Source organism: Platichthys flesus, chromosome 11 (genome assembly GCF_949316205.1).
Source record: "Platichthys flesus chromosome 11, fPlaFle2.1, whole genome shotgun sequence".
In the NCBI taxonomy this organism is placed as follows: domain Eukaryota; kingdom Metazoa; phylum Chordata; class Actinopteri; order Pleuronectiformes; family Pleuronectidae; genus Platichthys; species Platichthys flesus.
In genome coordinates this window covers 4,197,208-4,224,522 of record NC_084955.1, presented here as the reverse complement: position 1 = coordinate 4,224,522, position 27,315 = coordinate 4,197,208, and the positions used below count along the sequence as shown (strand labels likewise).

Genomic DNA, 27,315 nt, shown 5'->3' with positions numbered 1-27,315 from the left:
GGATAATTAGATTATTGTTAAGACCCATACAGGCATTTGTTCCAGTGTTTCCAGAAACAAGAGGATTGGAGAGACCATCTATATGCAGATTGAAAAAAAAAACCTGTCGGACCAGACTGGTCATAGGAAGTCAGTCCAATGCTTTAAATGTATTAAGAAATACAAATGTTGTGGTGTTAAATATTTTATACCTATTAACAATTTCCTTCAGTGTATATTAACATAAATTTGGGCCATGGTTGTTTTAAATCCAAATTGATTGTCAGTGGTCATTACATATTCTTAAAGTCTTTCCGAGAAAAGTTGTTTAAGTACTTTGGAAAATGTACTAGCCAGAGCAATTGGTCTGTAATATTCCATGCTGAATATTTTTCCAGTTTTGTTCTTAACAGCTGGCACTAATACGACAGACAACATGGATGCAGGAAATATGCCATGCAACAGCAGACCAGTGAAACTAGCGAGTAACACTGAGATCCTTTGGCTAGCCTTTGTCAGATGTTCTGCTGTTACATGGTCAAGGCCACATGCTTTGTTTACTGCCAATTTCGCAATGGCAAAATACACTTCATCAGGTCTAATAACCCTACCTACACAGTTAGAAACATCACCTGCATTAAATGATTCACTCTTCATACAATTAAAAATATCACTGTAATGGTTTGTATATAATTCAGACCCAATAACCCCATTAATGTTAGAAGGGAAGGGCATTTTGCTGTTATTGATAGTCTTAAATTCCTAATTGAAGGACATTATTTTGCTGAAGCTTTTTGGCCATAGAGTTTACTCTTATAAAACATATTGCATATTTCAACTTGCATGTTCATGTCTCTTGTGTTTAAACTCTGGGCCATGTCTAGCTTTGCCTGATAAAACCCAGTTTCTCAAAGGTTCTCAGACGCATATTCATTCCGTCCAGGTCTTAAATTATGTTGTTTCACTTTTTTTTTGGCAGAATGTTCTAATGCTATATATACAATTCATGCCTTCATCAGACATAATATATAAATCTTTACTGTGACTTTGTGGGAGGGAAGACCAAAATATGTTGTTTTTACCGAGTCTGACTTTACAGATGTGTCCAATGACCCAGTGTACTTGTGTGTTTATGTGTCTGCATCAGAGAGAGCTGGCTCCGAACGAGCACTAGCACGTTCCCTTGGAAAAGAGGTAGTGAATAGCTACTTAGCAGTACCTGTCAATAGTTTGAAGGTGATGCATTAAGGGACATCTGTAAAGGGGTAAATAATAGAAAATATCCTGGGTTACACCATATTATTATTATTATTACAAATTTTTAACTGTATTTTTTTTGTTTACAAACATGCAGGCCTAATTGATGGTATGTTCAGTTCACTGACCATGCTTTAGCAAAAAAATGTGTGCTCTTGGTTGTGACTGTATCATCTCCATGACAAGCTGTAACTGTGTCTGTCATGACATGTCACAAAGATGGATTGGACACATAAAGTATAGGCATATTGAATGATGAATGCCTATGAAACCCAGGGTAAAATAGAGTGAAACAGTTGTAACAGTTTGAGTGAATCGGATGAGGATTGTATAACTGTCTTATTGAATTCAAAAATCAGGTTGTGTGTTAAGTGCTGTGTTTTCTCTCTCTCTCTCAGCTCCTCCAGGTGGGTGCTTCGGAAGTACCTCCCCTGGCACAGCTGAGGCCACTCTGGCATTAGGGTGTGGCCAATAAAGACCTTGAGCAGAGCGCCAGTGAGCCAAGCAGCAGTTTGGGAGAAGTCGTGGTAAACGGACGTGCTGTGTGAAGTGTTAGTGTTAGTGTTAGTGTTAGTGTTAGTGTTAGTGTTAGTGTTAGTGTTAGTGTTAGTGTTGGTGTTCCGGTGTGGAATAGTGTGCAGGGTTAGGTGTTATTTTGTGTTTTCTTTTTCCCCTTCCGTTGTGGGAAGGGCGTTTTGTGTTAACCTATAGTTCTTTTATAAACGCTTGTTTCATTTAAAAATGCATCTGATGTTTCTTTGTTTGTGGCCTGCTTTATTTTCAAATTGCTTGTCCCTCATACCCTAGACATCTTAGGAATGTAACATAGTGAAAAACAGAACAGAAATAAAGAAAGGTACAAATAAGTAAACAAACTGAGGATTCCTGCTCCAACAACCATCAAATATTTCTATATTTATTTCTATATTCATGGCTTTGAAGCAGGCTGGCCATGCTGTAGTAGAAAATGTGTGATGTGACTTTATCATCCACATGTTATACTATAACTGTGTCTGTCAAGACATGTCACAAAGATTGATAGGAAACCTAAAGTATAAGCATATAGAATGATGAATCTGTATGCCTATGAAACCCAGGAAAAATAGAGTGAATCTGACAATGATTGTATAACTGTCTTATTGAATTCAAAAATCAGGTTGTGAAAAACAGAACAGAAATAAAGAATGGTAGAAATTATTAAACCATCTAACAACACTTAAATCAGGGGTTTATGAATTTCCTGTAATTTCAGTCTTTCCAAATATTTGGCGCAATAAGCTAAATCCCTCTCTCTTATGTCACTTATCTCATTTATTGATTAACGTTATGACCTGACACTAATTTCAAATAGTTGTCATGAGTGATTTAGAAAACTTTAGGTGAAACAAAGACTTAAAGACAAAACCTAAACATTTAATTAAATACAAATAAATAACTAGAAGAAACCAAAGATGTATGAGAGGTATCTGTCAGTAAATAGGTTGTGTTGCATAGTGTGAGTGTTGGATGATAAAAGTAAATATGAAACCAGGCAACCTGTATTCAGTCTACCACTTCAAACGTAAGAAGTTACATGGACCAGAAATCATGTCTAATGCTGTCATGAATTAAATATAGATCCACTCATATCTACACTGGGGCATAGAAAATAACAATTTTGAGAGTTGCAACATGTAAAAACATATTCAAACACAATAAATCAAAGGAGCATTGACATTTATTGAAAATACACCTTAACAGAGAAAATATGTGGGTGATATAATCACATCTCTGAACACTTAATTACACCATTAAACTATCAAATGTTCTATCAGAAATATGTGTGTAGTTCAATGAACCGTCAGACAAAAGGTAAAACAATGAATATTGGATGTTGTTGGAGCAGGAATACTCAGAAGTAGCAGCAAATTCCACAGCCACCATCACTGCAGCAGAAATTACACTCGGCGCTGCGCTTCTGTCTGTTGAATGGCATCTGTGTGAGAGACATGAGACATGAGGAAACGTTCTTCAGCATCATCATAACTTAATGTGTTTGTTTTTCTCTGCTTGTGTAAACTGAGCTTCAGGGCACTTTTGTGACTAAAACACATTCACTTCCATCTGAAAGATCTAATGTGAATTGGTTTGATCCATTGAGTGAACTGAACCTACCATCCTTGAGTCCACTGATGTCTCTTGATGCTCAGCAGCTGCATTGTCATTGCTCACTGCCTCCTCCAGCTCTTGTACCTGATAAGAAGGAATCAAGTCTCAGTAAGTTGATGAGAGATTCATGGATAACAAGCAAATGAAACGATCTGAAGTCAGGTGCTTACCTCAGGAAAGGTGGCAGAGCTCTGCTGGATACAAATAAAGACGAGCACGACGGCCACTGTGACTGCAACACTGAATGTCTTCATCTTTGAGAGTTTGACTGAGTAAAGTTGTTTAGTTCTTTGACTCTGCTGGTGACTCCTGTGAGCTCCTGTCAGTTCACTGGTCTGAGGGTTGAATGTGCACTGTGCTGGTATTTATACAAACTGAGGACACTGTTTCTTCATCACTTTCCCTGGGTTTAATAGACCCCTTACATTGTTCACCAAATCCGTCATGTTTGTTTGGACATATTTCTAAAACTATTGAAGATCCATAATAAATGTTGATTCTTTACTAAACATAGTTTGGCCACACCCAAAGAATTTATATTAGATAATTCTGTTTCACAAAGCCTAACATGCGGCCGGCCAGAAGGCTTGACGTACTGCAACTTAAGATAACACATGCACATAGACAAAACACCAGCAATGTAAGAAAACATCTTCATCAATTTGACAACACATTATAGAAACGCTTTGTAATCATTATCAGGAACAAGTGCTTCAGGATTCAATGGGCAATGGCAAACGCAAGAGGTGCCAGCGGAGTCCAGTGGACGTCAGTGGATGGTATGATTAATCACTTGAATGAATTAAACCAAATGCCATCAGGCAATTTCAGTGCATTAGTAGAACGTAGGGCCCTGATGCTCGCTCACCATGAGGAGAGAAAATAAGTCCAGTGACTGAGGCACCTCAGGAGGGGGAAACGGGGAGCCATCCAAGCTGTGTACAGTAAGGATGGGACTCTGTTGACCTCAACTGAGGAGGTTGTCGGACGTTGGAAGGAACACTTTGAGGAACTCCTGAATCCGAATAACACGCCCTCTATGTTGGAGGCAGAGCTCGAGGTTGATGGTGTTTCATCGTCAATTTCCCTGGTGGAGGTCACTGAGGTGGTCAAACATCTCCGCAGTGGCAAGGACCCAGGGATTGATGAGATCCGGCCAGAAATGCTAAAGGCTCTGGGTGTTGAGGGGCTGTCATGGTTGACACGCCTATTCAACATTGCGTGGGAGTCGGGTACAGTGCCAAAGGAGTGGCAAACCGGGGTGGTGGTTCCCCTGTTCAAAAAGGGGGACCAGAGAGTGTGTGCCAATTACCGGGGCATCACACTTCTCAGCCTCCCTGGTAAAGTCTACTCCAAGGTGCTGGAAAGGAGGGTTCGGCCGATCGTCGAACCTCAGATTGAAGAGGAACAATGCGGTTTTCGCCCCGGACGTGGAACTACGGACCAGCTCTTCACTCTCGCAAGGATCCTGGAGGGGGCCTGGGAGTATGCCCATCCGGTCTACATGTGTTTTGTGGATCTGGAGAAGGCGTATGACCGGGTCCCCCGGGAGAAACTGTGGGAGGTGCTGCGGGAGTATGGGGTAAGGGGGTCTATCCTCAGGGCCATCCAATCCCTGTACTCCCAAAGCGAGAGCTGTGTTCGCGTCCTCGGCAGCCAGTCAGTTTCGTTCTCAGTGGATGCTGGTCTCCGCCAGGGCTGCGCCTTGTCACCAATCCTGTTTGTGATATACATGGACAGGATATCGAGGCGTAGTTGTGGTGGGGAGGGGTTGCAGTTCGGTGGTCTGAGGATCTCGTCACTGCTTTTTGCAGATGACGTGGTCCTCATTGGATCATCGGCTTGTGACCTTCAGCACTCACTGGATCGGCTGGCGGCCGAGTGTGAAGCGGCTGGGATGAGGATCAGCACCGCTAAATCTGAGGCCATGACTCTTAGCAGGAAACCGATGGATTGCTTACTCCGGGTAGGAAATGAGTCCTTAGCCCAAGTGAAGGAGTTTAAGTACCTTGGGGTCTTGTTCGCGAGTGAGGGTACTATGGAGCGTGAGATTGGCCGGAGAATCGGAGCAGCGGGGGCGGTATTGCGTTCGCTTTACCGCACCGTTGTAACAAAAAGAGAGCTGAGCCGCAAGGCAAAGCTCTCGATCTACCAGTCGATCTTCGTTCCTATCCTCACCTATGGTCATGAGGGCTGGGTGATGACCGAAAGGGCGAGATCGCGGGTACAAGCGGCCGAGATGAGTTCTCAGAAGGGTGGCTGGCGTCTCCCTTAGGGATAGGGTGAGAAGCTCAGCCATCCGTGAGGAACTCGGATTAGAGCCGCTGCTCCTTTACTTAGAAAGGAGTCAGCTGAGGTGGTTCGGGCATCTGGTAAGGATGCCCACTGGGCGCCTCCCTTGGGAGGTGTTTCAGGAACGTCCAGTGGGGAGGAGACCTCGGGGAAGACCCAGGACTAGGTGGAGAGATTATATCTCAACACTGGCCTGGGAACGCCTCGGGATCCCCCCGTCAGAGTTGGTCAATGTGGCCCGGGAAAGGGAAGTCTGGGGCCCCCTGCTTGAGCTGCTCCCCCCGCGACCCGACCCCGGATAAGCGGATGAAAATGAGATGGGATGATGAGATGAGACATTTGGATTCCCACCACAGCTACTAACCCATTTGTCTATTGTAATTTTACAACTCTCAATTTCACTGTGGTTGTAAACAACTGAGGACGTACCCTGACAATACACTTAAATTTAACTCATATCATGTGCAGGGGCGTTTGTAGGATGAAAGTAAAGGGGGGCTTAGCCCCTAAGGAAGCTGAATGGTTGCGCGCACAGCGCGCGCAATTTTTTGTTTGGGTCATTTGGGGCTGCGGATTTCCATTGTTTCAGACAGTTCATAGATTGGTTCAATCAGAAAGAGTGTGCTTTTTCTCTGTATCTTTGCTTGCATTCATTCAGTATAAGATAACAGAAGAGAATGAATTTCAGGGTCATTGTGAAATTGGACAACACAAATATGAGCTTTTCTCAAATAGAGAGAAATAATTTTCCTGCTTGTAAAGGAAAGACGGATATACTAGTTTTCATATCCGCGTCACTCCCAAATCCTAATTCTTAAAGGGACCACACACAATGGATGGAGAATGAACCTGCCAGTGTCAACTTCTGAGTTGTTTATTTGTTGTTTTATGAACAGAAGGGAATAAGATACACAATACACAAAAATACATTCAAATTATTTCAAAAATAGAATCCAATGTACAGGAGATTTTAGAAAATGTAATCATGTTTCCATGGCCATAGTCATAGCATTGAGAAAACATGAATGATTAGTGCATTCCATTCCCGTTCTGAGGAAGTGAGGTGATCGGGACATTGACAGGGACGGGGGTGGTTTGGAAGCACACGTTAATGACTATATTTAGTGGGAGGAAGCGTCAAAGAATGCCTTCTGTTTGTAAGTGTGGCAAATCAATCTATCAGTCTGTGTGACTCATACCACCTAGTATGTCACTTTCTATTGACATGGCTGCAAGACCGTGAAGCCTTTTCTGCCCCATTGTTTTCCGTAGCCAGAAGTGCAGCCGACGCAGTGCACTAAAGGATCTTTCACAAGAGCAGCTGCTCACAGGCTATGTTAAGGCAACTTGAATGATTGCCTTCAGTGAGGGAAACATGTCTGAATCTAGGAGGTTGTGCACAGCTAACATATCTTGGGGTGGACATCCAGCCTCTATTTTGCGGGCAAGGAAGTTTCTGGCCACCAGAACCTCCTCTGTTTTCAGATCAATGCTGTAGAGCTTGGCAAGCTCATCCAAGTGTGATTCCCTCATGAAGTTCTCAGATTTAGGGTTGCATGCCTGGATGCCATTTAGTAGGCCTGCATCTACACTAGAAAATCGTAGTTCAAGCTCACTAACCATCCTGTCCACACAGGGGAAAAGCAACTCTGCTTTCAAGGTTTGTGAGCTGATCAACTCTGTGCCTGAACCAACTCTCCAACACAAAATCCTCCATTTTTCTCTGTTTATGCCTTTTCTTAGCATCTGGTTCTGGGATGCTGTGGGTGTGGCACAGGGCCTTGGTTCTCTCGTACAGCTCTGTGGCAAATACATCTGTGCGTTTGCCCCTCAGTGTGTCACATACGGCTTGTTTGCTGATAAAAGGTCCTGCCAGGTCTAAAGTCTCTTTCTGAAGGAACTTGTGCAGTCCTTCAGTTACAGACGGAAGGGTCTGGAACATCAGTAGTGAATAGACTGTTGAGAACTTGTAGAGCTGTGCTTTGAGACCAACAGCTGTGGGGGATCCAATGGCAGAGAGACACTCAAAAATGGCAGGTAATGTCTCAAGAATTGCATTGATTGATCGCAGCTGGCATGCCCAGCGAGTGTATGAAAGTTGTACAAGCTCAACTGCTGTCAAGCCAAGCTTGGACTGAGCCTCTTGGAACTTGTGATGATTGACTGAAAAAAGAATACACACACTCCAACAAGTTGAAAAGTTCCACAGCCTCTGAAACAGCCCTGCAAGTATGGCACAATACTAGGTTTAGCTCATGAGCATAACAATGCACATATATAGACTCAGGATGGAGCCTTCTAAAATGTACTTGCACACCTCCAGTGGACCCACTCATAACAGCTGCACCATCATATGTCTGTGCTACACACTTAAGCTCTGCAAAACCATAGTTCTGGATCTGCTGCTGCAGCTCGTTTGCAATGGACTGGGATTCGAATGACATTATCTCTGTAAGTGCCAGAAAACGTTCCTTCACTGCCCCCTCTGACACGTACCTAACACAAACAGCCAGCTGCTCTGACCGTGCATCCCTTGCCTCATCTGCCATAATGGCATACATTTTGGACTTTGTCATCTCAGATACAATGACACTGGTAACTTCTTGAGCACAACACTCAATCATCTCATTCTGAGATGATGGCGCGCTATAGGTAGCATTTGAGGGAGGGTTATATTTTTGAGGGAAAGGATCAAACTCCTTCAAAAGTTCCATGCAAGCAAGAAAGTTGCCTCTGTTTGTGCTGTCTTGGCCTTCATCACTGCCACGAAAAGGGAGTCCCTGTCGCCCTAACATGGAGGTGACTGCAACAATTCCCCTGAGATACTCCCTTCTCTCTAGTATCTCACTTGCATGTGCAGATGCTATCATCTGTGCAACGTTTCCCTGTCGGCTAGTTGCCTGGTAGCTTTGCCATGCAACAACACTGTCCCTATGTGTTTGTGCCATCTAAAGATAAACAATGCTTTCTTCCAGTTCTTGCAACCACTACTGACCAAAGCATCATGTTTGATGTTTTTGCCTATTTAGATATTTCATTAAAAACCAGATGTTTCCACCTAGAATGGTCATTTACCACATTAACAGTGTATAGGTTTCATGCCTCATAATACCGGCAGAAACCACGGAAGATTAAGAAGAACGAATATGGACCAAATAGAAGAGCGTTTGGCAGAAGAGGTCCGAAAATATGACCACTTGTATAACCCGTTAATGATGGAATACAAGGACACGCAGATGGCCTGCAATTCGTGGAAGGACATCTCGGCTAACGTCGGTTTACAGGTCGACGATTGTACAAATCTTTGGAGAAAGTTCAGGGACAAATTGTCCTCTACAAAAAGTAATAAAGTAAGTCGACGACGACTGCCACACACAAAGAAGGCGTCTCTAAGGTCGTCTTCAACAAAAAACATTACTCCACCAAGTGTTCTGCAGTGAATTGCTTTGCAACACGCGCAACCCTTGGAGAACCATGAATTAAAATGAGTCCATCGATACAAATGCGAGAAAAGTTGCAGCCGCAGTTGTAGAACCATACGCTGCACCTCAGAACGCCACCAAGCTGCCTCGCTCCCCCACCCTGAGCGACGCGATTGAGTCGCACTGTCAACAGTCCGCTCCAGGGCAGGTGGGTGTGGTGGCGTGAGTGGCCCAGTCCTTCGTATTTTTTTCTGTATGTGGCCTTCGGGACAAAAAGTTTGGACACCCCTGCTCTACATTATCAGCAAATATCTTTTTCCTCTATTTCGTTACACGTTCACATAGTTTTTTACAATTTAAAATGTGATCAGTAATAAGAGGGGAATCAGTCCACGTATATCCAATCAGAGCGGTCCTTTAAGAACTGATCCCGCCTCCTACAGCAGCAGCAGCATCAAACATGTAAAATAAATTCACAAGAGGTCGAGACTCATCAATAATGATGTGGTAGACTGTTGCATCAGGGAATAGGATACACTTGACAAATACATTTCTCCTTTAATGTGGATTTAAGTAGATATAAAGTGCCCATATTTGACACCTCTCTTGGATTTAATTTGAGGTATTGGTACCCCCATGATGATATGTCCATATCCCCTCTTCTGCCTCTCTCTGAAGCTCCAGTGAGAACAGACAGAACATTTTCCGTCGCCTCATTAATTATTTATGAGCCCCTCCTCTGATTGGCTGACGGCACTTTGAGTGACATGCTACCAGGCCTATCACCGGTCTCATTCTCGAACATTGAGGAACTCTGCGGCAAACACAAATGACGACGACCACTGGGTTCGGAGGCTGGACTATTAACAGCTGTAGAGAGGTTAATGTGGTACATTTTGTCTATTTGTAGTTTTAGTGAAGTAAAGTGTTTTCTTTGATAACTGCCTCCACCACTGCATGTAACCAAAAATAGGGGAACCTTCAGTTATCTAGTCATTAGGTGCTATTATAATACATTTTAGGTCTGCCTTCCACAGACAGGGAACAGTAACAAAGTATTTGCTGATTCTTTCACTGAGAATTATTGCTGAAATGTAATAAGCACCATGGAGATAATGGTAGTTGGAATAGTAGCTTGAAAATCATATAAAAATCATGAAATGCTTCCAGTTAGAAACATTTATAGATAGATTCCAACAGATGTGGACTTATTCGTGTTGTTTGTTGACTTACATTGTCATGTGAAGCAATCACACAGGCCAGCAGTGATAACATTAAACACAACAAGGTAAAAGTACAGATTGGGATTTCTATAATTGCCCAACTTTCTGGTGACCCTTGTATTTATTATCATCAGAGAGTTGATCACTTTATAACTGTATTTTTCATGATCACAATTTTAGTGCTTCGGCTATACAGAGTTCTTGGACGATTATTAAAGTCAATTTTATGCTTTTTAAGAGCTCAACAAGTGTAATTTAAGACCCAAGAAATTTCAACACATTATCTTTGATAGAGAAAAGAATTTATATAAACCCATTAATGAACTTTATAAGGTTTCAATATAATAACATTAAGTTAGGGTATCTGTTGTATTGTTTTCATTAGTGTTCAATAGTTAAGGATTTGTTTATTTAGTTTTTTGTTTCGTTTAAATGTTGCTAGTTACATTATGCCTTCAGACTAATAATAATAACAATTAACAGTATTGTTTTAGTCATTTTTTGTTTTGGTAATTGATGCTTTTGTTTTGAAGGTTCTTGGCACCAGGTGATATATGGTTAGGCAGCATAGATAGCCAGGCACCGGCAAGGGTTCATGTTTTTTTATTCTAGTGCAAGAGAGACAGCAGACACCATTGTCTTTTTTGGGTTGTTTGTCTGAAAATTTTCTAAAAATAAACCACACAAAACATGATGCCTGCCTGGACAATGAACGTATTCCATGCGTAAGATTTACTCGAGTTTGAGTTTTTATTCTTTCGCTTTCCCTTATGTTGGTGTCCATAAAAGAAAGTGGATCCATCGATGTTCGAAAGCACGAAGAAACAAACTGTTGATCTCCTGGAATTTTCATGCACAACAGCAAAAAATCAAAATCATCAAGAAAGCAACAGTATGCAGATGGGAGTCTGCTGATCAAAGAGCTCTCATTGGACAGTAGGTACACTATGAACTTTCCCTGCATCAACCTTTACTTTGGCCGCAAGTTGTGTCGGACCCTGGCACGACATATTGCATTATCATGCATGTGTAAAGTCTCCCAACCTTTCTTCCATATTAGTTTCGATTTACAAACTCAGTATTTGTTTTTTATTGTTTGGTTTATTACAATGTAGTTGTAACATTCATGTCTCAGTGTTAAAAAGGTTTGGTGTGTTATACATTTATTCATATGTAGCAAGCTTGTATAGAATCAGCTGCTGTTGAAGGACAAGTTCAGTTGCTCGATAAATGAGGCATAGAGGTGATTTCAAGTAGGAGAATAAGACTAGTATAAGAAGTATATAGCTGTATTTTGACCCTCTTGTAAACCAGGATAAGCTGTAGGGATTGATTTGATACTTGGACCGACCCAACTGAACATTCAGAAAACATCAATTGCCTTTTGGGATTTCCTTTAGTTCCACACCATGAAATAGTTATACTAGTTATATACAGAAATTGCACAAAATCTTGTATTTGTTATACCTGGGGTCATCAATAATAATAATAGCGATAGCCTTCAGTTAATCTTTATGTTATGTTTAACTTTTTTTGGTTCATGTCCACCATTGCTGATGTGTAGTCTAAAACTAACAGGTCAAGCAATTTTTAAAATTTCTGGAGTGAATCCATTTAGTCAATTCAACTGTCTTGCAGACAAAAAAAGATCCATATCTATATAAAATAAAATACAAACAAATAGCAGATAAATACAATCCTAACAGACCAGAAACCCAGGAGAATTAGATTATTGTTAAGACCCATACAGGCATTTGTTCCAGTGTTTCCAGAAACAAGAGGATTGGAGAGACCATCTATATGCAGATTGAAAAAATACCTGTCGGACCAGACTGGTCATAGGAAGTCAGTTTAATGCTTTAAATGTATTCAGAAATACAAATGTTGTGGTGTTATATATTTTATACCATTAACAATTTCCGTCAGTGTATATTTACATAAATTTGGGCCATGTTTGTTTTTAAATCCAAGTTGATTGTCAGTGGTCATTAAATATTCTTAAAGTCTTATAAGTCTTTCCGAGAAAAGTTGTTTGAGTACTTTGGAAAGTGTACTAGCCAGAGCAATTGGTCTGTAATTTTCCATCCTGAATATGTTCCAGTTTTGTTCTTAACAGCTGGCACTAATACGACAGACAACATGGATGCAGGCAATATGCCATGCAACAGCAGACCAGTGAAACTAGCGAGTAACACTGAGATCCTTTGGCTAGCCTTTGTCAGATGTTCTGCTGTTACATGGTCAAGGCCACATGCTTTGTTTACTGCCAATTTCGCAATGGCAAAATACACTTCATCAGGTCTAATAACCCTACCTACACAGTTAGAAACATCACCTGCATTAAATGATTCACTCTTCATACAATTAAAAATATCACTGTAATGGTTTGTATATAATTCAGACCCAATAACCCCATTAATGTTAGAAGGGAAGGGCATTTTGCTGTTATTGATAGTATTAAATTCCTAATTGAAGGACATTATTTTGCTGAAGCTTTTTGGCCATAGAGTTTACCCCTATAAAACATAGTGCATATTTCAACTTGTATGTTCATGTCTCTTGTGTTTAAACTCTGGGCCATGTCTAGCTTTGCCTGATAAAACCCAGTTTCTCAAAGGTTCTCAGACGCATATTCATTCCGTCCAGGTCTTAAATTATGTTGTTTCACTTTTTTTCTAGAATGCTCTAATGCTATATATACAATTCATGCCTTCATTATACATAATTTATAAATCTTTACTGTGACTTTGTGTTAGGGAAGACCAAAATATGTTGTTTTTACCGAGTCTGATTTTACAGATGTGTCCAATGACCCAGTGTATGTGTGTGTTTATGTGTCAGCATCAGAGAGAGCTGGCTCCGAACGAGCAATAGCACATTCCCTTGGAAAAGAGGTAGTGTGTAGCTACTTAGCAGTACCTGTCAATAGTTTGAAGGTGATGCATTAAGGGACATCTGTAAAGGGGTAAATAATAGAAAATATCCTGGGTTACACCATATTATTATTATTATTATTACAACATTTTAACTGTATTTTTTTTGTATACAAACAGGGTTTGATGTATGTTCCGTTCACTGACCATACTGTAGTAAAAAATGTGTTCTCTTGGTTGTGAATGTATCATTCCCATGACAAGCTGTAACTGTGTCTGTCATGACATGTCACAGAGATTGATTGGACAAATAAAGTATAGGCATATTGAATGATGAAGCTGTATGCCTATGAAGCCCAGGGTACAATAGAGTGAAACAGTTGTAACAGTTTGAGTGAATCGGATGAGGATTGTATAACTGTCTTATTGAATTCAAAAATCAGGTTGTGTGTTATGTGATGTGTTTTCTCTCTCTCTCTCAGCTCCTCCAGGTGGGTGCTCCGGAAGCACCTCAACTGGCACAGCTGAGGCCACTCTGGCATCAGGGTGTGGCCAATAAAGAGCTTGAGCAGAGTGTCAGCTGTCGCCAGTGAGCCAAGCAGAAGTTTGGTAGAAGTTGTGGTGAACGGACGTGCTGTGTGAAGTGTTAGTGTTCCAGTGCGGAATAGTGTGTAGTGTTAGGTGTTATTTTGTGTTTTGTTTTTTCCCTTCCGTTGTGGGAAGGGCGTTTTGTGTTAACCTATAGTTCTTTAATAAATGCTTGTTTCATTTAAAAATGCATCCGATGTTTCTTTGTTTTTGGCCTGCTTTATTTTCAAATGCTTGTCCCTCATACCCTAGACATCTTAGGGATGTAACATTGTGAAAAACAGAACAGAAATAAAGAAAGGTACAAATAAGTAAACAAACTGACAACACTTAAATCAGGAGTTTATGAATTTCCTGTAATTCAGTCTTTCCAAATATTTGGCACAATAAGCTAAATCCCTCTCTCTTATGTCACTTATCTCATTTATTGATTAACGTTATGACCTGACATTAATTTCAAAAAGTTGTCATGACTGATTTAGAAACCTAAACATTTAATTAAATAAAAATAAATAACTAGAAGAAACCAAAGATGTGTGAGATGTATCTGTAAATAGGGAGTGTTGGATGATAAAAGTGTATATATATGGTGTATAGCAGCAATTCCCCTTTCTCTCTCCCAAGGTCAGTGTAGCGTGCTCTTAAAGTATATACTGGGAACAGCGGGTTCTTGGGTACTGGTGGGTTCCCAATAGAAGATGTTGAACATTTCAGTCCTGCAACGATGATGTAATGATTGTGATGCAGGGAAAATGCACCAAATAGTGTCTGAAAGAATTTTTTATCTTACGTTAATGAATTCACCAAATTGTCCTCTACATAGAATTGAGAAGGCAGTTGTGAATGAGTAGAGGATTTTAAACACAGCCTGACAAAAAAAACAGCAGCAGCCAAAAGAGAACACAATATCTCAGGAGCATCTTGAAGCACTCCATTCAAATTTGGCATAAAACCCCTTGAACATTATATATAAAGAAATACTCAAAGCGGAACTGATATGAGAAGGTGTTTAAAAAAGATCAAAAGTCACGATGAGAGCACACAACACATAATGATGACAAAGATATCCACACAAATGTCTTAAAGGATGAAAAGCGATGGAGTGGAGACATTTTATATCCAAAAGCTCAGAATGAACTTCTCTGACGTCAAAAACACTAATTGTGGTAAATATTCAAAACCTTATAAAGCCAGGCAACCTGTATTCAGTTTACCTCTTCAAACGTAAGAAGTAAAGACATATTCAAACACAGTAAATCAAAGGAGCATTTATTGAAAATACACCTCAACAGAGAAAATATGTGGGTGATACAATTACATCTCTGAACACTTAACAACACCATGAACCAATGAGTAACACCATTAAACTATCACATGCACTATCAGAAATATGTTTATAGTTCAATGAACTTTAAGACAAAAGGCAAAACAATGAATATTTGATGGTTGTTGGAGCAGGAATCCTCAGAATCTGCAGCACAGTCCACAGACACCAGCTCTGCAGCAGCCGCAGCAGAACTTACACTTGAAGCCACGCTTATGTCTGTTGTATGGCATCTGTGTGAGAGACATGAGGCATGAGGAGACGTTCTTCAGCATCATCATGACTAACTGTGTTTGTTTTTTCTGCTTGTGTAAACTGAGCTTCAGGGCACTTTTGTGACTAAAACACGTTCACTTCCATCTGAGGATTTGATGTGAATTGGTTTGATCCATTGAGTGAACTGAACCTACCATCCATGAGTCCACTGATGTCTCCTGATGCTCAGCAGCTGCATTGTCATTGCTCACTGCCTCCTCCAGCTCTTGTACCTGATAAAGAAGGAATCAAGTCTCAGTATGTTGATGAGAGATTCATGGATAACAAGCAAATGAAACGATCTGATGTCAGGTGCTTACCTCAGGAAAGGTGGCAGAGCTCTGCTGGATACAAATAAAGACGAGCACGAAGGCCACTGTGACTGCAACACTGAATGTCTTCATCTTTGAGAGTTTGACTGAGTTAAGTTGTTTAGTTCTTTGACTCTGCTGGTGACTCCTGTGATCTCCTGTCAGTTCACTGGTCTGATGGTTGAATGTGCACTCTGCTGGTATTTATACAGACTGAGGACACTGTTTCTTCATCACTGACAGTAATTACTCTGCCTGCTTTCAGGAACAGACACAATCCCTGCATCCACACTGTGAAATCCTGCATTTGGGAAACTCCAGACTAATGCAAAAGTCTCATTTTGCCCCATTTATGTAGAATTGCAAATAAAACATGGACTTTTTTCTCTTTCCCTGGGTTTAATAGACCCCTTACATTGTTCACCAAATCTGTCAAGTTTGTTTGGAAATAGTTCTAAAAATATTGAAGATACATAATAAATGTTGATTATTTACTATACATAGTTTTGGCCATACCTAAAGAAATTACATTTGAAAATTCTGTCAAAAATTTCACACAGTCTAACAGGATACATCATAAAAACACAAGGCTATATTCAAGCAGCAATATCTTTATTGATAATATACCTTAGGAGAGAAAATATGTAGAATTTACAGTCACATCTCAGTGAACTGCAGTGTGACCAAATCAGTAATACCCTTTAAAGGTGGATGGTTCATTTCTGTGGTCATGGACGTGGCTAAGAGATCACCTCCACCTGGAGCGTATAGCATTGCTTTATATATTTTAATATAAATATTAGTAGTGGTAATAAAGAAATGATTTCCTGGACAAAAAATCATGCCAGTATAATGTTTTCATGAACCACCTATCAATCCACTCATATCTACACTGGGGCATGGAAAATAATATTTTGAGAGTTGCAACATGTAAAAACATATGCAAAACACAGTGTATATATACACAAATGAGGCTAAATAATATTGAGTCACCCACATATTTTTACCCCATTTATGTACAATTACAAAATAAAACATGGAACACTTTTTTTTCTTTCCCTGGGTTTCATACGCCAGATCCGTCATGTTTGTTTGGACATATTTGTAAAACTATTGAAGATACATATTGAATGTTGATACTTTACCTTACGTAGTTTTGGCCACACCTAAAGAATGAGTTCCCAGTATTGTGCCACAGCGTCTCACTGCTCCTCACTGTGGTACCAACTGCTATGAGTGAAGACGTGTGGAAGGCGGGAGAAGAACAATGAAGGAAAATAAAGGCCTGGTTGGTTAGTGGCAATAGCCAACACATTTTCTCTGATGTTTTCTGCTGATACTCTCTTTTCTTTGCTGCCAATAGCAAAAACAGAAACATTTCAAACTTGACCAGAGACCAACAGCTTACAGCATTAACAACATTTGTTGACGAAACTGCCAACTTAGAAAGAGATTTCTGTGTTGTTGTTAGAATTGTCCTCTCGGAACAAGTTTTTTGAATTAAATTGAATGTCTGACTAGAGAATCTCCTTCTATGTTGTTCATATGTAAAATGACTGTGGATATATTCTCAAGATCTCAAGTCTGAATAGCGATATTACATCTAAATAAATTCAATTCATTTAATATATACCGCCGTGGCCAAAAGTTGAGAATGGCACAAATGTTCATTTTCACAAGGTCTGCTGCCTTAGTTTTTATGATGGCAATTTGCATATACTCCAGAATGTTATGAAGAGTGATCAGGTGAATTGCAATTAATTGCACAGTCCCTCTTTGCCACGAAAATGAACTTAATCCCCCAAAAACCATTTCCACTGCATTTCAGCCCTGCCAAAGAAGGACCATCTGACATCATGTCAGTATTTCTCTTGTTAACACAGGGGAGAGTGTTGACTGGGACAAGTCTGGAGATCACTCTGTCATGCTGATTGAGACTAAATAGCAGACTGAAAGCTTTAAAATGAGGGTGGTGCTTGAAATCATTGTTCTTCCTCTGTTAACCATGGCTACCTGCAAGGAAACACGTGCCGTCATCATTGTTTTGCACAAAAAGGGCTTCAGAGGCCAGGATATGGCTGCTAGTAAAATTGCACCTAAATCGACCATTTATCTGATAATCAAGAAATTCAAGGAGAGAGGTTCAATTGTTGTGAAGACAGCTTCAGGGCGCCCAAGAAAGTCCAGCAAGCGACAGGACCATCTCCTAAAGTTGATTCAGCTGCAGGATCGGGGCACCACTAGTGCAGAGCTTTGTCAGGAATGGCAGCAGGCAGGTGTGAGTGCATCTGCACGCACAGTGAGGTGAAGACTTTTTGAGGATGGCCTGGTGTCAAGAAGGGCAGCAAAGAAGCCACTTCTCGCCAGGAAAAACATCAGTGACAGACTGATATTCTGCCAAAGGTACAGGGATTGGACTGATGAGGACTGGGGTAAAGTCATTTTCTCTGATGAATCCCCTTACCGATTGTTTGGGGCATCTGGAAAAAAGCTTATCTGGAGAAGAAAAGGTGGGCGAACTCAAAACTTTTGGCCACGGCTGTATACAAGCAGCTCTCCAACAACATTGACCTCTCCCTGAAACTCTCTTTGCCTGTTTGTGTGATTTTGAAGTTGTAGGAGGGAGCAATATACAGGTTGTTTTTCATATGTTGCAGTGGGAAGGGACTTGATCCTGTGCTGAAACATCACAGAACCCCACCAGTGTCACTCTCAATCAACATTAAATCTGCTGGCACATCTGGGATTTTTAAATAACAAGAGCAAAATAGATTGAGTCATAGTATACACTGCAAAAAGGGTTTAAGTCCACAAATTACTTCTGGAGTGTCAGGGGTAAACAGAGTCACAGCAAAATCATATCCATTTGAAGTTACTGGCGAATCCTTATTCAGACGTTATAAAACAAAACAAAAAACATAAGATGCCTTCCTTACTGCTCGTGTGGTGTCATCCAAGTGTCCCTGACATTTATATTCACTTTTTTTGGTGAACTATCCCTTTTTAAAAGGTCTTGGATGTTAAAATACTTTTATCTCTGAGTTAAAAAATCACACACATCCTGTTTGCAGAATGTATGCACTTGTATCTGTAAAAACAAAAGTAGGGTAGGATTACTGAATGTTTATGTAATTAACACTAAGCTTTTGCTGCCAAACTTGACCATTTTCTGTTGTTTTACCGATGTCACATCGATAAATATTTGACACAATCTGATTATTATCTCTTTTGCATGTTGAAACAGGTGTGTGGGAATACTATTGCATCACTGCAGCTGCATCACAGAGACAAGTCTGATGAATATCCTCAAGTGATGTCTCTTGAGTTAAAGTTAGAAAGAGTAGTAGTGATCTACTTTATTGGTAGAAACAACGATATGAGATGTTCAAATCCTCAGTTTAGATGTTCTGTTTCAGAAACACTGAGACGTTGAATGATGTAAACGCAAAGTAACAGCTGGAAAAACTGAGGTTTTAAAAAGTGTTTTCTCACTAGTGTAGGTTTGGGGATGATTTGAGGCTGTGAAACAGATAATATGGCCCACAATCAATAAAGTCCCATTTGGATCAACTCCCATGGAGTTGGTCAAAGCCCATCCATTCAGCCAATGATGACGCAACATTGGACCAAGTGAGTATAAATACCAGCACATCTTTCACATCCAACCATCACACTGGGGAACAGCTCAAAAAACAATTCACCCAAAGAACCAACCAATCCACCATCTCCGAAGATGAAGACCTGGGGTTTTGCAGTTGCAGTGGCCGTCTTGATCACCTTTATTTGCATTCAGGAGGGCTGTGCTGTCTCAGTCGCTGAAGTATGATCTGAATCATTTATTTTGCTTATTCACAATGAGAGCTTGTCAGAATTTGAAGATGTAGTTACTAAGATATCATTAACAGGACCAAGTGCTTCAGGATTCAATGGGTAATGGCGAACTGCAAGAGCTGCCAGCGGAGTCCAGTGGACGTCAGTGGATGGTATGATTAATCACTTGAATGAATTAAACCAAATACCATCAGGCAATTTCAGTGCATTAGTAGAACGTAGGGCCCTGATGCTCTGTCCTCATGAGGAGAGAAAATAAGTCCAGTGACTGATAATGATGGTGATGATGTACACCTTCTCATATCTCTTGTGTATCACACAGATGCCGTTACACTTCAGGCAGAGGCGTAACAGCGGCCCCATGCCGTGCAGATGTTGCCAATGCTGCCCCGAACCGCGCAACAATAAACCTATTATGGTTAAAAAGTGATGTTCGGAGGATTTTCTGTCCTCACATTTAGATTCCCACAACAGCGTCTGACCCACATGTCTATTGTCATTTTACAACTCTCAATTTCAATGTGGTTGTAAACAACTGAGGACGTACCCTGACAATAAACTTAAATTGAACTCATATCATGTGTGAAAGTGTTGTTTTAATGGTGAAAATGCACAATTTATATTTCACAAGAACATTAACCTTAAATATGTCTCTCATCCCGCCTCCTACAGTAGCAGGAGCATCATTGGTGAAGAAACGTCTAAAATAAATTCACAAGTGGTCGAGACTCAGCAATGATGATGTGGTAGACTGTTACATCAGGGAATAGGGTACACTCGACAAATACTTTTACTTTTAATGTGGATTTAAGTAGCTATAAAGTGCCCATATTTTTTACAGTTTTCTTGGATTTAATTTGAGGTATTGGTATCCCCATGATGATATGTCCATATCCCCTCTTCTGCCTCTCTCTGCGCTCCAGTGATAACAGGCTATTTTCCGTTGCTGCATTACTTATGAGCCCCTCCTATGATTGGCTGACTGCACTTTGAGTGACATGCTACCAGGCCTATCACTGGTCTCATTCTCGAACATTGAGGAAGTCTCCGGTAAACACAAATGGGTTCGGAGGCTGGACTGTTAATGAAGTTAATGTGGTAACTTGAGCATAAGTTGTCTATTTGTAGTTTTAGTGAAGTAAAGTGTTTACTGTGATAACTTCCTCCACCACTGCATGTAACCAAAAATAGGGGAACCTTCTGTTATCTAGTCATTAGGTGCTATTATAATAAATGTTGGGTCTGCCTTCCACAAAAAGGGAACAGTCACAAAGTATTTGTTGATTCTTTCACTGAGAATTATTGCTGAAATGTAATAAGCACAATGGAGGTAATGGTAGTTGGAATAGTTGCTTGAAAATCCTATATAAATCATGTAATGCTTCCAGTTAGAACATTTTTTAGATAGATTCCAACAGATGTGGACTTATTCGTGTTGTTTGTTGACTTACATGGTCATGTGAAGCAATCACACATGCCAGTAGTGATAACATTAAACACAAGAAGGTCAAAGTACAAATTTCTATAATTGCCCAAATTTCGCCTTCAGACTAATAATAATAACAATTAACAGTATTATTTTAGTCATTTTTAGTTTTGGTAATTGATGCTTTTGTTTTGAAGGTACTTGGCACCAGGTGATATTTTATATATTGTTAGGCTCCCACCTGGAGGAGATATGAGAGGGGGAGAGAGAGAAAACACGGCACGTAACAAGCTGTATTTTGTTGTTTTTACTGAGTCTGACTTTACAGTTGTGTCCAATGACCCAGTGTATGTGTGTGTTTATGTATCAGCTTCAGAGAGAGCTGGGTTACACCATATTATTATTATTATTACTAATTTTAACTATTTGTTTTGTATAGAAACATGCAGGCCTCATGGATGGTATGTTCAGTTCACTGACCATGCTTTAGTAAAAAATGTGTGCTCTTGGTTTTGACTGTATCATCCCCATGTCAAGCTGTAACTGTCTGTCATGACATGTCACAAAGATTTATTGGACATATAAAGTATAGGCATATTGAATGATGAAGCGTATGCCTATGAAACCCAGGGTAAAATAGAGTGAAACAGTTGTAACTGTTTGAGTGAATCGGATGAGGATTGTATAACTGTCTTATTGAATTCAAAAATCAGGTTGTGTGTTACGTGCTGTGTTTTCTCTCTCTCTCACCCTCGCCTCCTCCAGGTGGGTGCTCTGGAAGCACCTCAACTGGCACAGCTGAGGCCACTCTGGCATCAGGGTGTGGCCAATAAAGAGCTTGAGCAGAGCGTCAGCTGTCGCCAGTGAGCCAAGCAGCAGTTTGGGAGATGTCGTGCTGTGCGGACGTGCTGTGCGGACGTGCTGTGTGGAAGTGTTAGTGTTAGTGTTGGTGTTCCGGTGTGGAATAGTGTGCAGTGTTAGGTGTTATTTTGTGTTTTCTTTTTTCCCTTCCGTTGTGGGAAGGGCGTTTTGTGTTAACCTATAGTTCTTTAATAAATGCTTGTTTCATTTAAAAATGCATCCGATGTTTCTTTGTTTTTGGCCTGCTTTATTTTCAAATGCTTGTCCCTCATACCCTAGACATCTTAGGAATGTAACATTGTGAAAAACAGAACAGAAATAAAGAACGGTAGAAATTATTAAACCATCTAACAACACTTAAATCGGGGTTAATGAATTTCCTATAATTTCAGTCTTTCTAAATATTTGGCGCAATAAGCTAAATCCCTCTCTCTTATGTCACTTATCTCATTTATTGATTAACGTTATGACCTGACACTAATTTCAAAAAGTTGTCATGACTGATTTAGAAACCTTTAGGTGAAACAAAGACTTAAAGACAAAACCTAAACATTTAATTAAATAAAAATAAATTACTAGAAGAAACCAAAGATGTGTGAGATGTATCGGTCAGTAAATAGGTTGTGTTGCATAGCGTTTTGTGAATGAACAGATGTGGTCTGGAGTGTTGGATGATAAAAGTAAGTATAGGGTGTATAGCAGCAATTCCCCTTTCTCTCTCCCAATGTCAGTGTAGAGTGCTCTTAAAGTATATTCTTGAACAGCGGGTTCTGGGGTACTGGTGGGTTCCCAATAGAAGATGTTGTTGAACATTTCAGTCCTGCAATGATGATGTAATGATTGTGATGCAGGGAAAATGCACCAAATTGTGTCTGGATGCATTTTTTATCTTTCTCTTCTTTGTGAAGTCAAAAACACTTATTGTGGTTAATATTCAAAGCAATATGAAGCCTGGCAACCTGTATTCAGTCTACCACTTCAAACGTAAAGGGTTACATGGACCAGAAATCATGTCTAATGCTGTCATGAATTAAATATAGATCCACTCATATCTACACTGGGGCATAGAAAATAACAATTTTGAGAGTTGCAACATGTAAAAACATATTGAAACACAGTAAATCAAAGGAGCATTGACATTTATTGAAAATACACCTTAACAGAGAAAATATTTGGGTGATATAATCACATCTCTGAACACTTAACCCCACCATTAAACTATCAAATGTTCTACCAGAAATATGTTTGTAGTTCAATGAACCTTCAGACAAAAGGTAAAACAATGAATATTTGATGGTTGTTGGAGCAGGAATACTCAGAATCTGCAGCACAGTCCACAGACACCCTCCTTGCAGCAGCCGCAGCAGAACTCACACTGGGGGCTGCGCTTCTGTCTGTTGTATGGCATCTGTGTGAGAGACATGAGACATGAGGAGACGTTCATCAGCTTCTTCATAACTAACTGTGTTTTTCTCTGATTGTGTAAACTGAGCTTCAGGGCACTTTTGTGACTAAAACACGTTCACTTCCATCTGAAAGATCTGATGCGAATTGGTTTGATCCATTGAGTGAACTGAACCTACCATCCATGAGTCCACTGATGTCTCCTGATGCTCAGCAGCTGCATTGTCATTGCTCACTGCCTCCTCCAGCTCTTGTACCTAATAAAGAAGGAATCAAGTCTTAGTATGTTGATGAGAGATTCATGGATAACAAGCAAATGAAACGATCTGATGTCAGGTGCTTACCTCAGGAAAGGTGGCAGAGCTCTGCTGGATACAGGGGCGGACTGGCCATCGGGAATACCGGGGACATCCCCGGTGGGCCGATGGCCGAAAATATAAATCCAACGGCCCATCACTATGATGTACCGGCCCACGCCCATCATCGCATCAGCCCTACAATGGTTGAAACAGCGGCACAAGCGTAATTTTCTCCAAGAGCTATACCTATCTATTCGCACTGACTGCTTTTATACTGCTACTCGCAATCGGTCTTCACACTCATGGTGACTATTTTTCGATTTTTTTTTAAGTGTCTTTTAATATGTGTTTTACAGACTTCGGAAGTCCAAAGTAAGAAAAGATCTCCACCTTATTAATAAACACCTCTAAATTGGTTCTTACACAGCCGAAGTGTAGAGAATTTGGATTTGCATACATACACGCAACGCGGCACCCAGTTATACGCATGCGCACCGCCGTGTATTGAGTGGGCCGGTCTGACAGAAACTCCCGGGCCACTTTTTTCCCCCAGTCCGCCCCTGGCTGGATACAAATAAAGACGAGCACGACGGCCACTGTGACTGCAACACTGAATGTCTTCATCTTTGAGAGTTTGACTAAATTAAGTTGTTTAGTTCTTTGACTCTGCTGGTGACTCCTGTCAGCTCCTGTCAGTTCACTGGTCTGATGGTTGAATGTGCACTGTGCTGGTATTTATACAGACTGAGGACACTGTTTCTTCATCACTGACAGTAATTACTCTGCCTGCTTTCAGGAACAGACACAATCCCTGCATCCACACTGTGAAATCCTGCATTTGGGAAACTCCAGACTAATGCAAAAGTCTCCTTTTGCCCCATTTATGTAGAATTGCAAATAAAACATGGACTTTTTTCTCTTTCCCTGGGTTTAATAGACCCCTTACATTGTTCACCAGATCTGTCATGTTTGTTTGGACATATTTCTAAAACTATTGAAGATACATAATAAATGTTGATTCTTTACTAAACATAGTTTGGCCACACTCAAAGAATTTATATTAGATAATTCTGTCAAAGATTTCACACAGCCTAACATACGGCCGGCCAGACAGCTTGACGTACTGCAACTTAAGATAACACATGCACGTAGACACAACACCAGCAATGTAAGAAAACATCTTCATCAATTTGACAACACAACACAATACGCACAACACATTATAGAAACTCTTTGTAATCATTATCAGGAACAAGTGCTTCAGGATTCAATGGGCAATGGCAAACGCAAGAGGTGCCAGCGGAGTCCAGTGGACGTCAGTGGATGGTATGATTCATCACTTGAATGAATTAAACCAAATACCATCAGGCAATTTCAGTGCATTAGTAGAACGTAGGGCCCTGTGGCCTCATGTACTAAGGTTGCGTACGCAGAAAAACGTGGCGTACGTCCTTTTCCACGCTCACGTTCAGATGTACAAAACGTGAAATGACCGTAAAAATGTGCGGTCCCCACGCCAGCTCCAGAGCTGTCGTACGCACGTTTCTACAGCTATTGTTCCTTTGGCGACACTTAGAGGTGACGCTGGGAAACTGGGAAAAAAGGTGAAAACAATGACTCATCAGAGTGATTTGGAAATCAGAGACACACTAATGAACAATTAACACACTTTGCAATTATATGGGTGGCTATAAAAGCATGCGCAATGGATGAAGAAAATTGTTTTAACAATGGCTGTGTTAGCGTTGTTAGAGGACATCGCAAATGGTCACATCCGAAGGGAACGTATATTTAGGGAACGCGAGGACTTACTCGCAAATGATGACGATTGGCTCATGAGCCGATTTCGTTTCCCCAGGCCAGTATTACTGGAGCTGTGCGCAGAGCTGCGGCCGGCCCTAGAGCGCCACACAGCCAGGAGCCAGGGGTTGTCCGTGCCCACACAGGTGCTGACCACGCTGGGGTTCCTGGCAACAGGGGCCTTCCAGCGGGAGCTGGCCGATCGGTCAGGAGTGTGCCAGTCCACCCTGAGCCGAGCCATGCCAGCTGTGTGGGACGGAATCATCCGAATGTCATCCAGGTACATCAAATTCCCATACAATGCTGTTGAACAGGCCCACATTAAAGCGTAATTTGCAGCAACAGCCGGTTTCCCTAATGTAATCGGAGCTGTTGACTGCACACATATTGCCATAAAAGCGCCATCACAGGATGAATTTGTTTACGTTAACAGGAAACACTTTCATTCTATCAATGTCCAAGTGATATGTGATGCGCAAATGCAGCTCCTTAACATCGTGGCAAGGTGGCCTGGTTCAACACACGATTCATTCATTCTGACCAACAGCATGGTTGGGAACAGGCTGGAGGCTGGCACTGTACGCGATGGGTGGCTTCTGGGTGAGTAAATGCTTTATTCGTGTAATTGTCCCGTATGTATAAACCAGCGTAATGCACATCTGGGGCTTGTGCACATCCAAATATCATGTTTCTCTGACGTGTTCAGTATTCACGTCAGTAAAAGCGGGCGTAAAGTTAGAAATGTCGCCCGCGGTGCACTTCTGCATTCATTCTTTGTGTGGTTTTTACGTTGTGTATTGTAAGCAGCCAATTGTATGACCAGTATAATAACAGCATTTATGAATTCAGCATATTTACCTTGGGGATGATCGGTGTCCCCTTCATGGGCTCCCACCACTCCGGTGAGAGCTGTGTCACCGATCAAAGCGGCCACTCTCAAATCGAAGGGGGAGAGTTCCCCCACTACCGTCCCCCCACCTGTTGCGGTCACGCTTCGGCGGTGGGCAGAAACCCTCCGCTTCACCTCCACCTTGAGGTCTGACCACTTTTTTTTTATTTCAGAGTGTGTGCGCTGCTGAGACCCCACTGCATTGACGCCCTCGCAAACACGCTCCCACTCATTTGTCTTTTGTTTAGCATTTATCCCTGTTGACAGGGTACCAAATAACATATGCTTGCGCATTTCTACCTCGTGGAGCAAAATCTCGAGCTCGGACTCCGTGAAGTTGCGTTTTTTAACTCTGTTCATGGTGCCAGGTGATCGGATTAAGAGGTGAATCTCAGGTCCAGGGGCCTATTTAAATGAAATTGCATATTTAAATGAGGGCGTGGACAGGGAGGAGTTTGGCACGTCGGCATGTGCGCTCAATTCCACGTTGATTGAGATGTACAAAAGAAACGTGCTTGGATCCATGCGTTCGCACACTTTGATACATCTGAATTTATTTGTGCGTAAGACAGTTTCTGGGTTTTGGCGTACGCCAAGTTTCAGTATGAAATCCACGCAAGTCTTAGTACATGAGGCCCCTGATGCTCGCTCACCATGAGGAGAGAAAATAAGTCCAGTGTCTGACAATGATGGTGATGATATACACCTTCTCATATTTCTTGTGTATCTCACAGATGCCATTTCACTTCAGGCAGAGGCGTCACAGCGGCCCCATGCCGTGCAATTTATTTTGTGATTTCCCCTGGAGCTGCTACTTCTGTTAATAAATAACAGTCTCAGTTATCTGCTGATGTTCTGAGGATTTTCTGTCCTCAAATTTGGATTCCCACCACAGCTACTAACCCATTTGTCTTTTGTAATTTTGCAACTCTCAATTTCACTGTGGTTGCAAACAACTGAGGACGTACCCTGACAATGAACTTAAATTTGTCTCATATCATGTGTGAAAGTGTTGTTTTACTGCCGAAAAGGCACAATTGATATTTCACGAGAACATTAACATTTAATAGGTCTCTGTTTTAAAAAAATATGGGGCACAGGTAACCCTAGTACATTTGCTTTGTCAATGTACT

The 27,315-nt window shown here is 41.0% G+C and overlaps 3 protein-coding genes across 3 annotated transcripts; all 3 read right to left on the bottom strand.

The window, feature by feature from the left end:
* Positions 1-2,935: 2,935 nt before the first annotated feature.
* On the bottom strand, positions 2,936-3,745 carry LOC133965086 (hepcidin-like). The gene is made up of 3 exons (XM_062399482.1): positions 3,555-3,745; positions 3,391-3,468; positions 2,936-3,211 (listed from the first exon to the last, which is right to left on the bottom strand). The coding sequence occupies exons 1-3, from the start codon at positions 3,636-3,638 to the stop codon at positions 3,128-3,130; spliced, it is 246 nt and encodes an 81-aa protein (XP_062255466.1). The 5' UTR covers positions 3,639-3,745; the 3' UTR covers positions 2,936-3,127.
* An 11,290-nt stretch (positions 3,746-15,035) lies between these two features.
* LOC133965085 (hepcidin-like) lies at positions 15,036-15,864 on the bottom strand. Its single transcript, XM_062399481.1, has 3 exons — positions 15,682-15,864; positions 15,517-15,594; positions 15,036-15,339 (listed from the first exon to the last, which is right to left on the bottom strand). Exons 1-3 carry the CDS (start codon positions 15,763-15,765, stop codon positions 15,247-15,249), a joined length of 255 nt encoding a protein of 84 aa, XP_062255465.1. The 5' UTR covers positions 15,766-15,864; the 3' UTR covers positions 15,036-15,246.
* A 7,048-nt stretch (positions 15,865-22,912) lies between these two features.
* LOC133965083 (hepcidin-like) lies at positions 22,913-24,218 on the bottom strand. Its single transcript, XM_062399479.1, has 4 exons — positions 24,067-24,218; positions 23,539-23,571; positions 23,374-23,451; positions 22,913-23,198 (listed from the first exon to the last, which is right to left on the bottom strand). Exons 1-4 carry the CDS (start codon positions 24,115-24,117, stop codon positions 23,106-23,108), a joined length of 255 nt encoding a protein of 84 aa, XP_062255463.1. The 5' UTR covers positions 24,118-24,218; the 3' UTR covers positions 22,913-23,105.
* Between the last annotated feature and the right edge of the window lie 3,097 nt (positions 24,219-27,315).

What these genes read in the sequence shown, in the direction of transcription:
- LOC133965083 (XM_062399479.1), bottom strand. Translation starts at nt 24,117, where the DNA reads ATGAAGACATTCAGTGTTGCAGTCACAGTGGCCGTCGTGCTCGTCTTT. An exon ending in GCTCTGCCACCTTTCCTGAG is followed by an intron (nt 23,452 to 23,538) that starts GTAAGCACCTGA and finishes CTTCTTTATTAG; the next exon opens with GTACAAGAGCTGGAGGAGGC. An exon ending in CATCAGTGGACTCATGGATG is followed by an intron (nt 23,199 to 23,373) that starts GTAGGTTCAGTT and finishes TCTCTCACACAG; the next exon opens with ATGCCATACAACAGACAGAA.
- LOC133965085 (XM_062399481.1), bottom strand. Translation starts at nt 15,765, where the DNA reads ATGAAGACATTCAGTGTTGCAGTCACAGTGGCCTTCGTGCTCGTCTTT. An exon ending in GCTCTGCCACCTTTCCTGAG is followed by an intron (nt 15,595 to 15,681) that starts GTAAGCACCTGA and finishes CTTCTTTATCAG; the next exon opens with GTACAAGAGCTGGAGGAGGC. An exon ending in CATCAGTGGACTCATGGATG is followed by an intron (nt 15,340 to 15,516) that starts GTAGGTTCAGTT and finishes TCTCTCACACAG; the next exon opens with ATGCCATACAACAGACATAA.
- LOC133965086 (XM_062399482.1), bottom strand. Translation starts at nt 3,638, where the DNA reads ATGAAGACATTCAGTGTTGCAGTCACAGTGGCCGTCGTGCTCGTCTTT. An exon ending in GCTCTGCCACCTTTCCTGAG is followed by an intron (nt 3,469 to 3,554) that starts GTAAGCACCTGA and finishes CCTTCTTATCAG; the next exon opens with GTACAAGAGCTGGAGGAGGC. An exon ending in CATCAGTGGACTCAAGGATG is followed by an intron (nt 3,212 to 3,390) that starts GTAGGTTCAGTT and finishes TCTCTCACACAG; the next exon opens with ATGCCATTCAACAGACAGAA.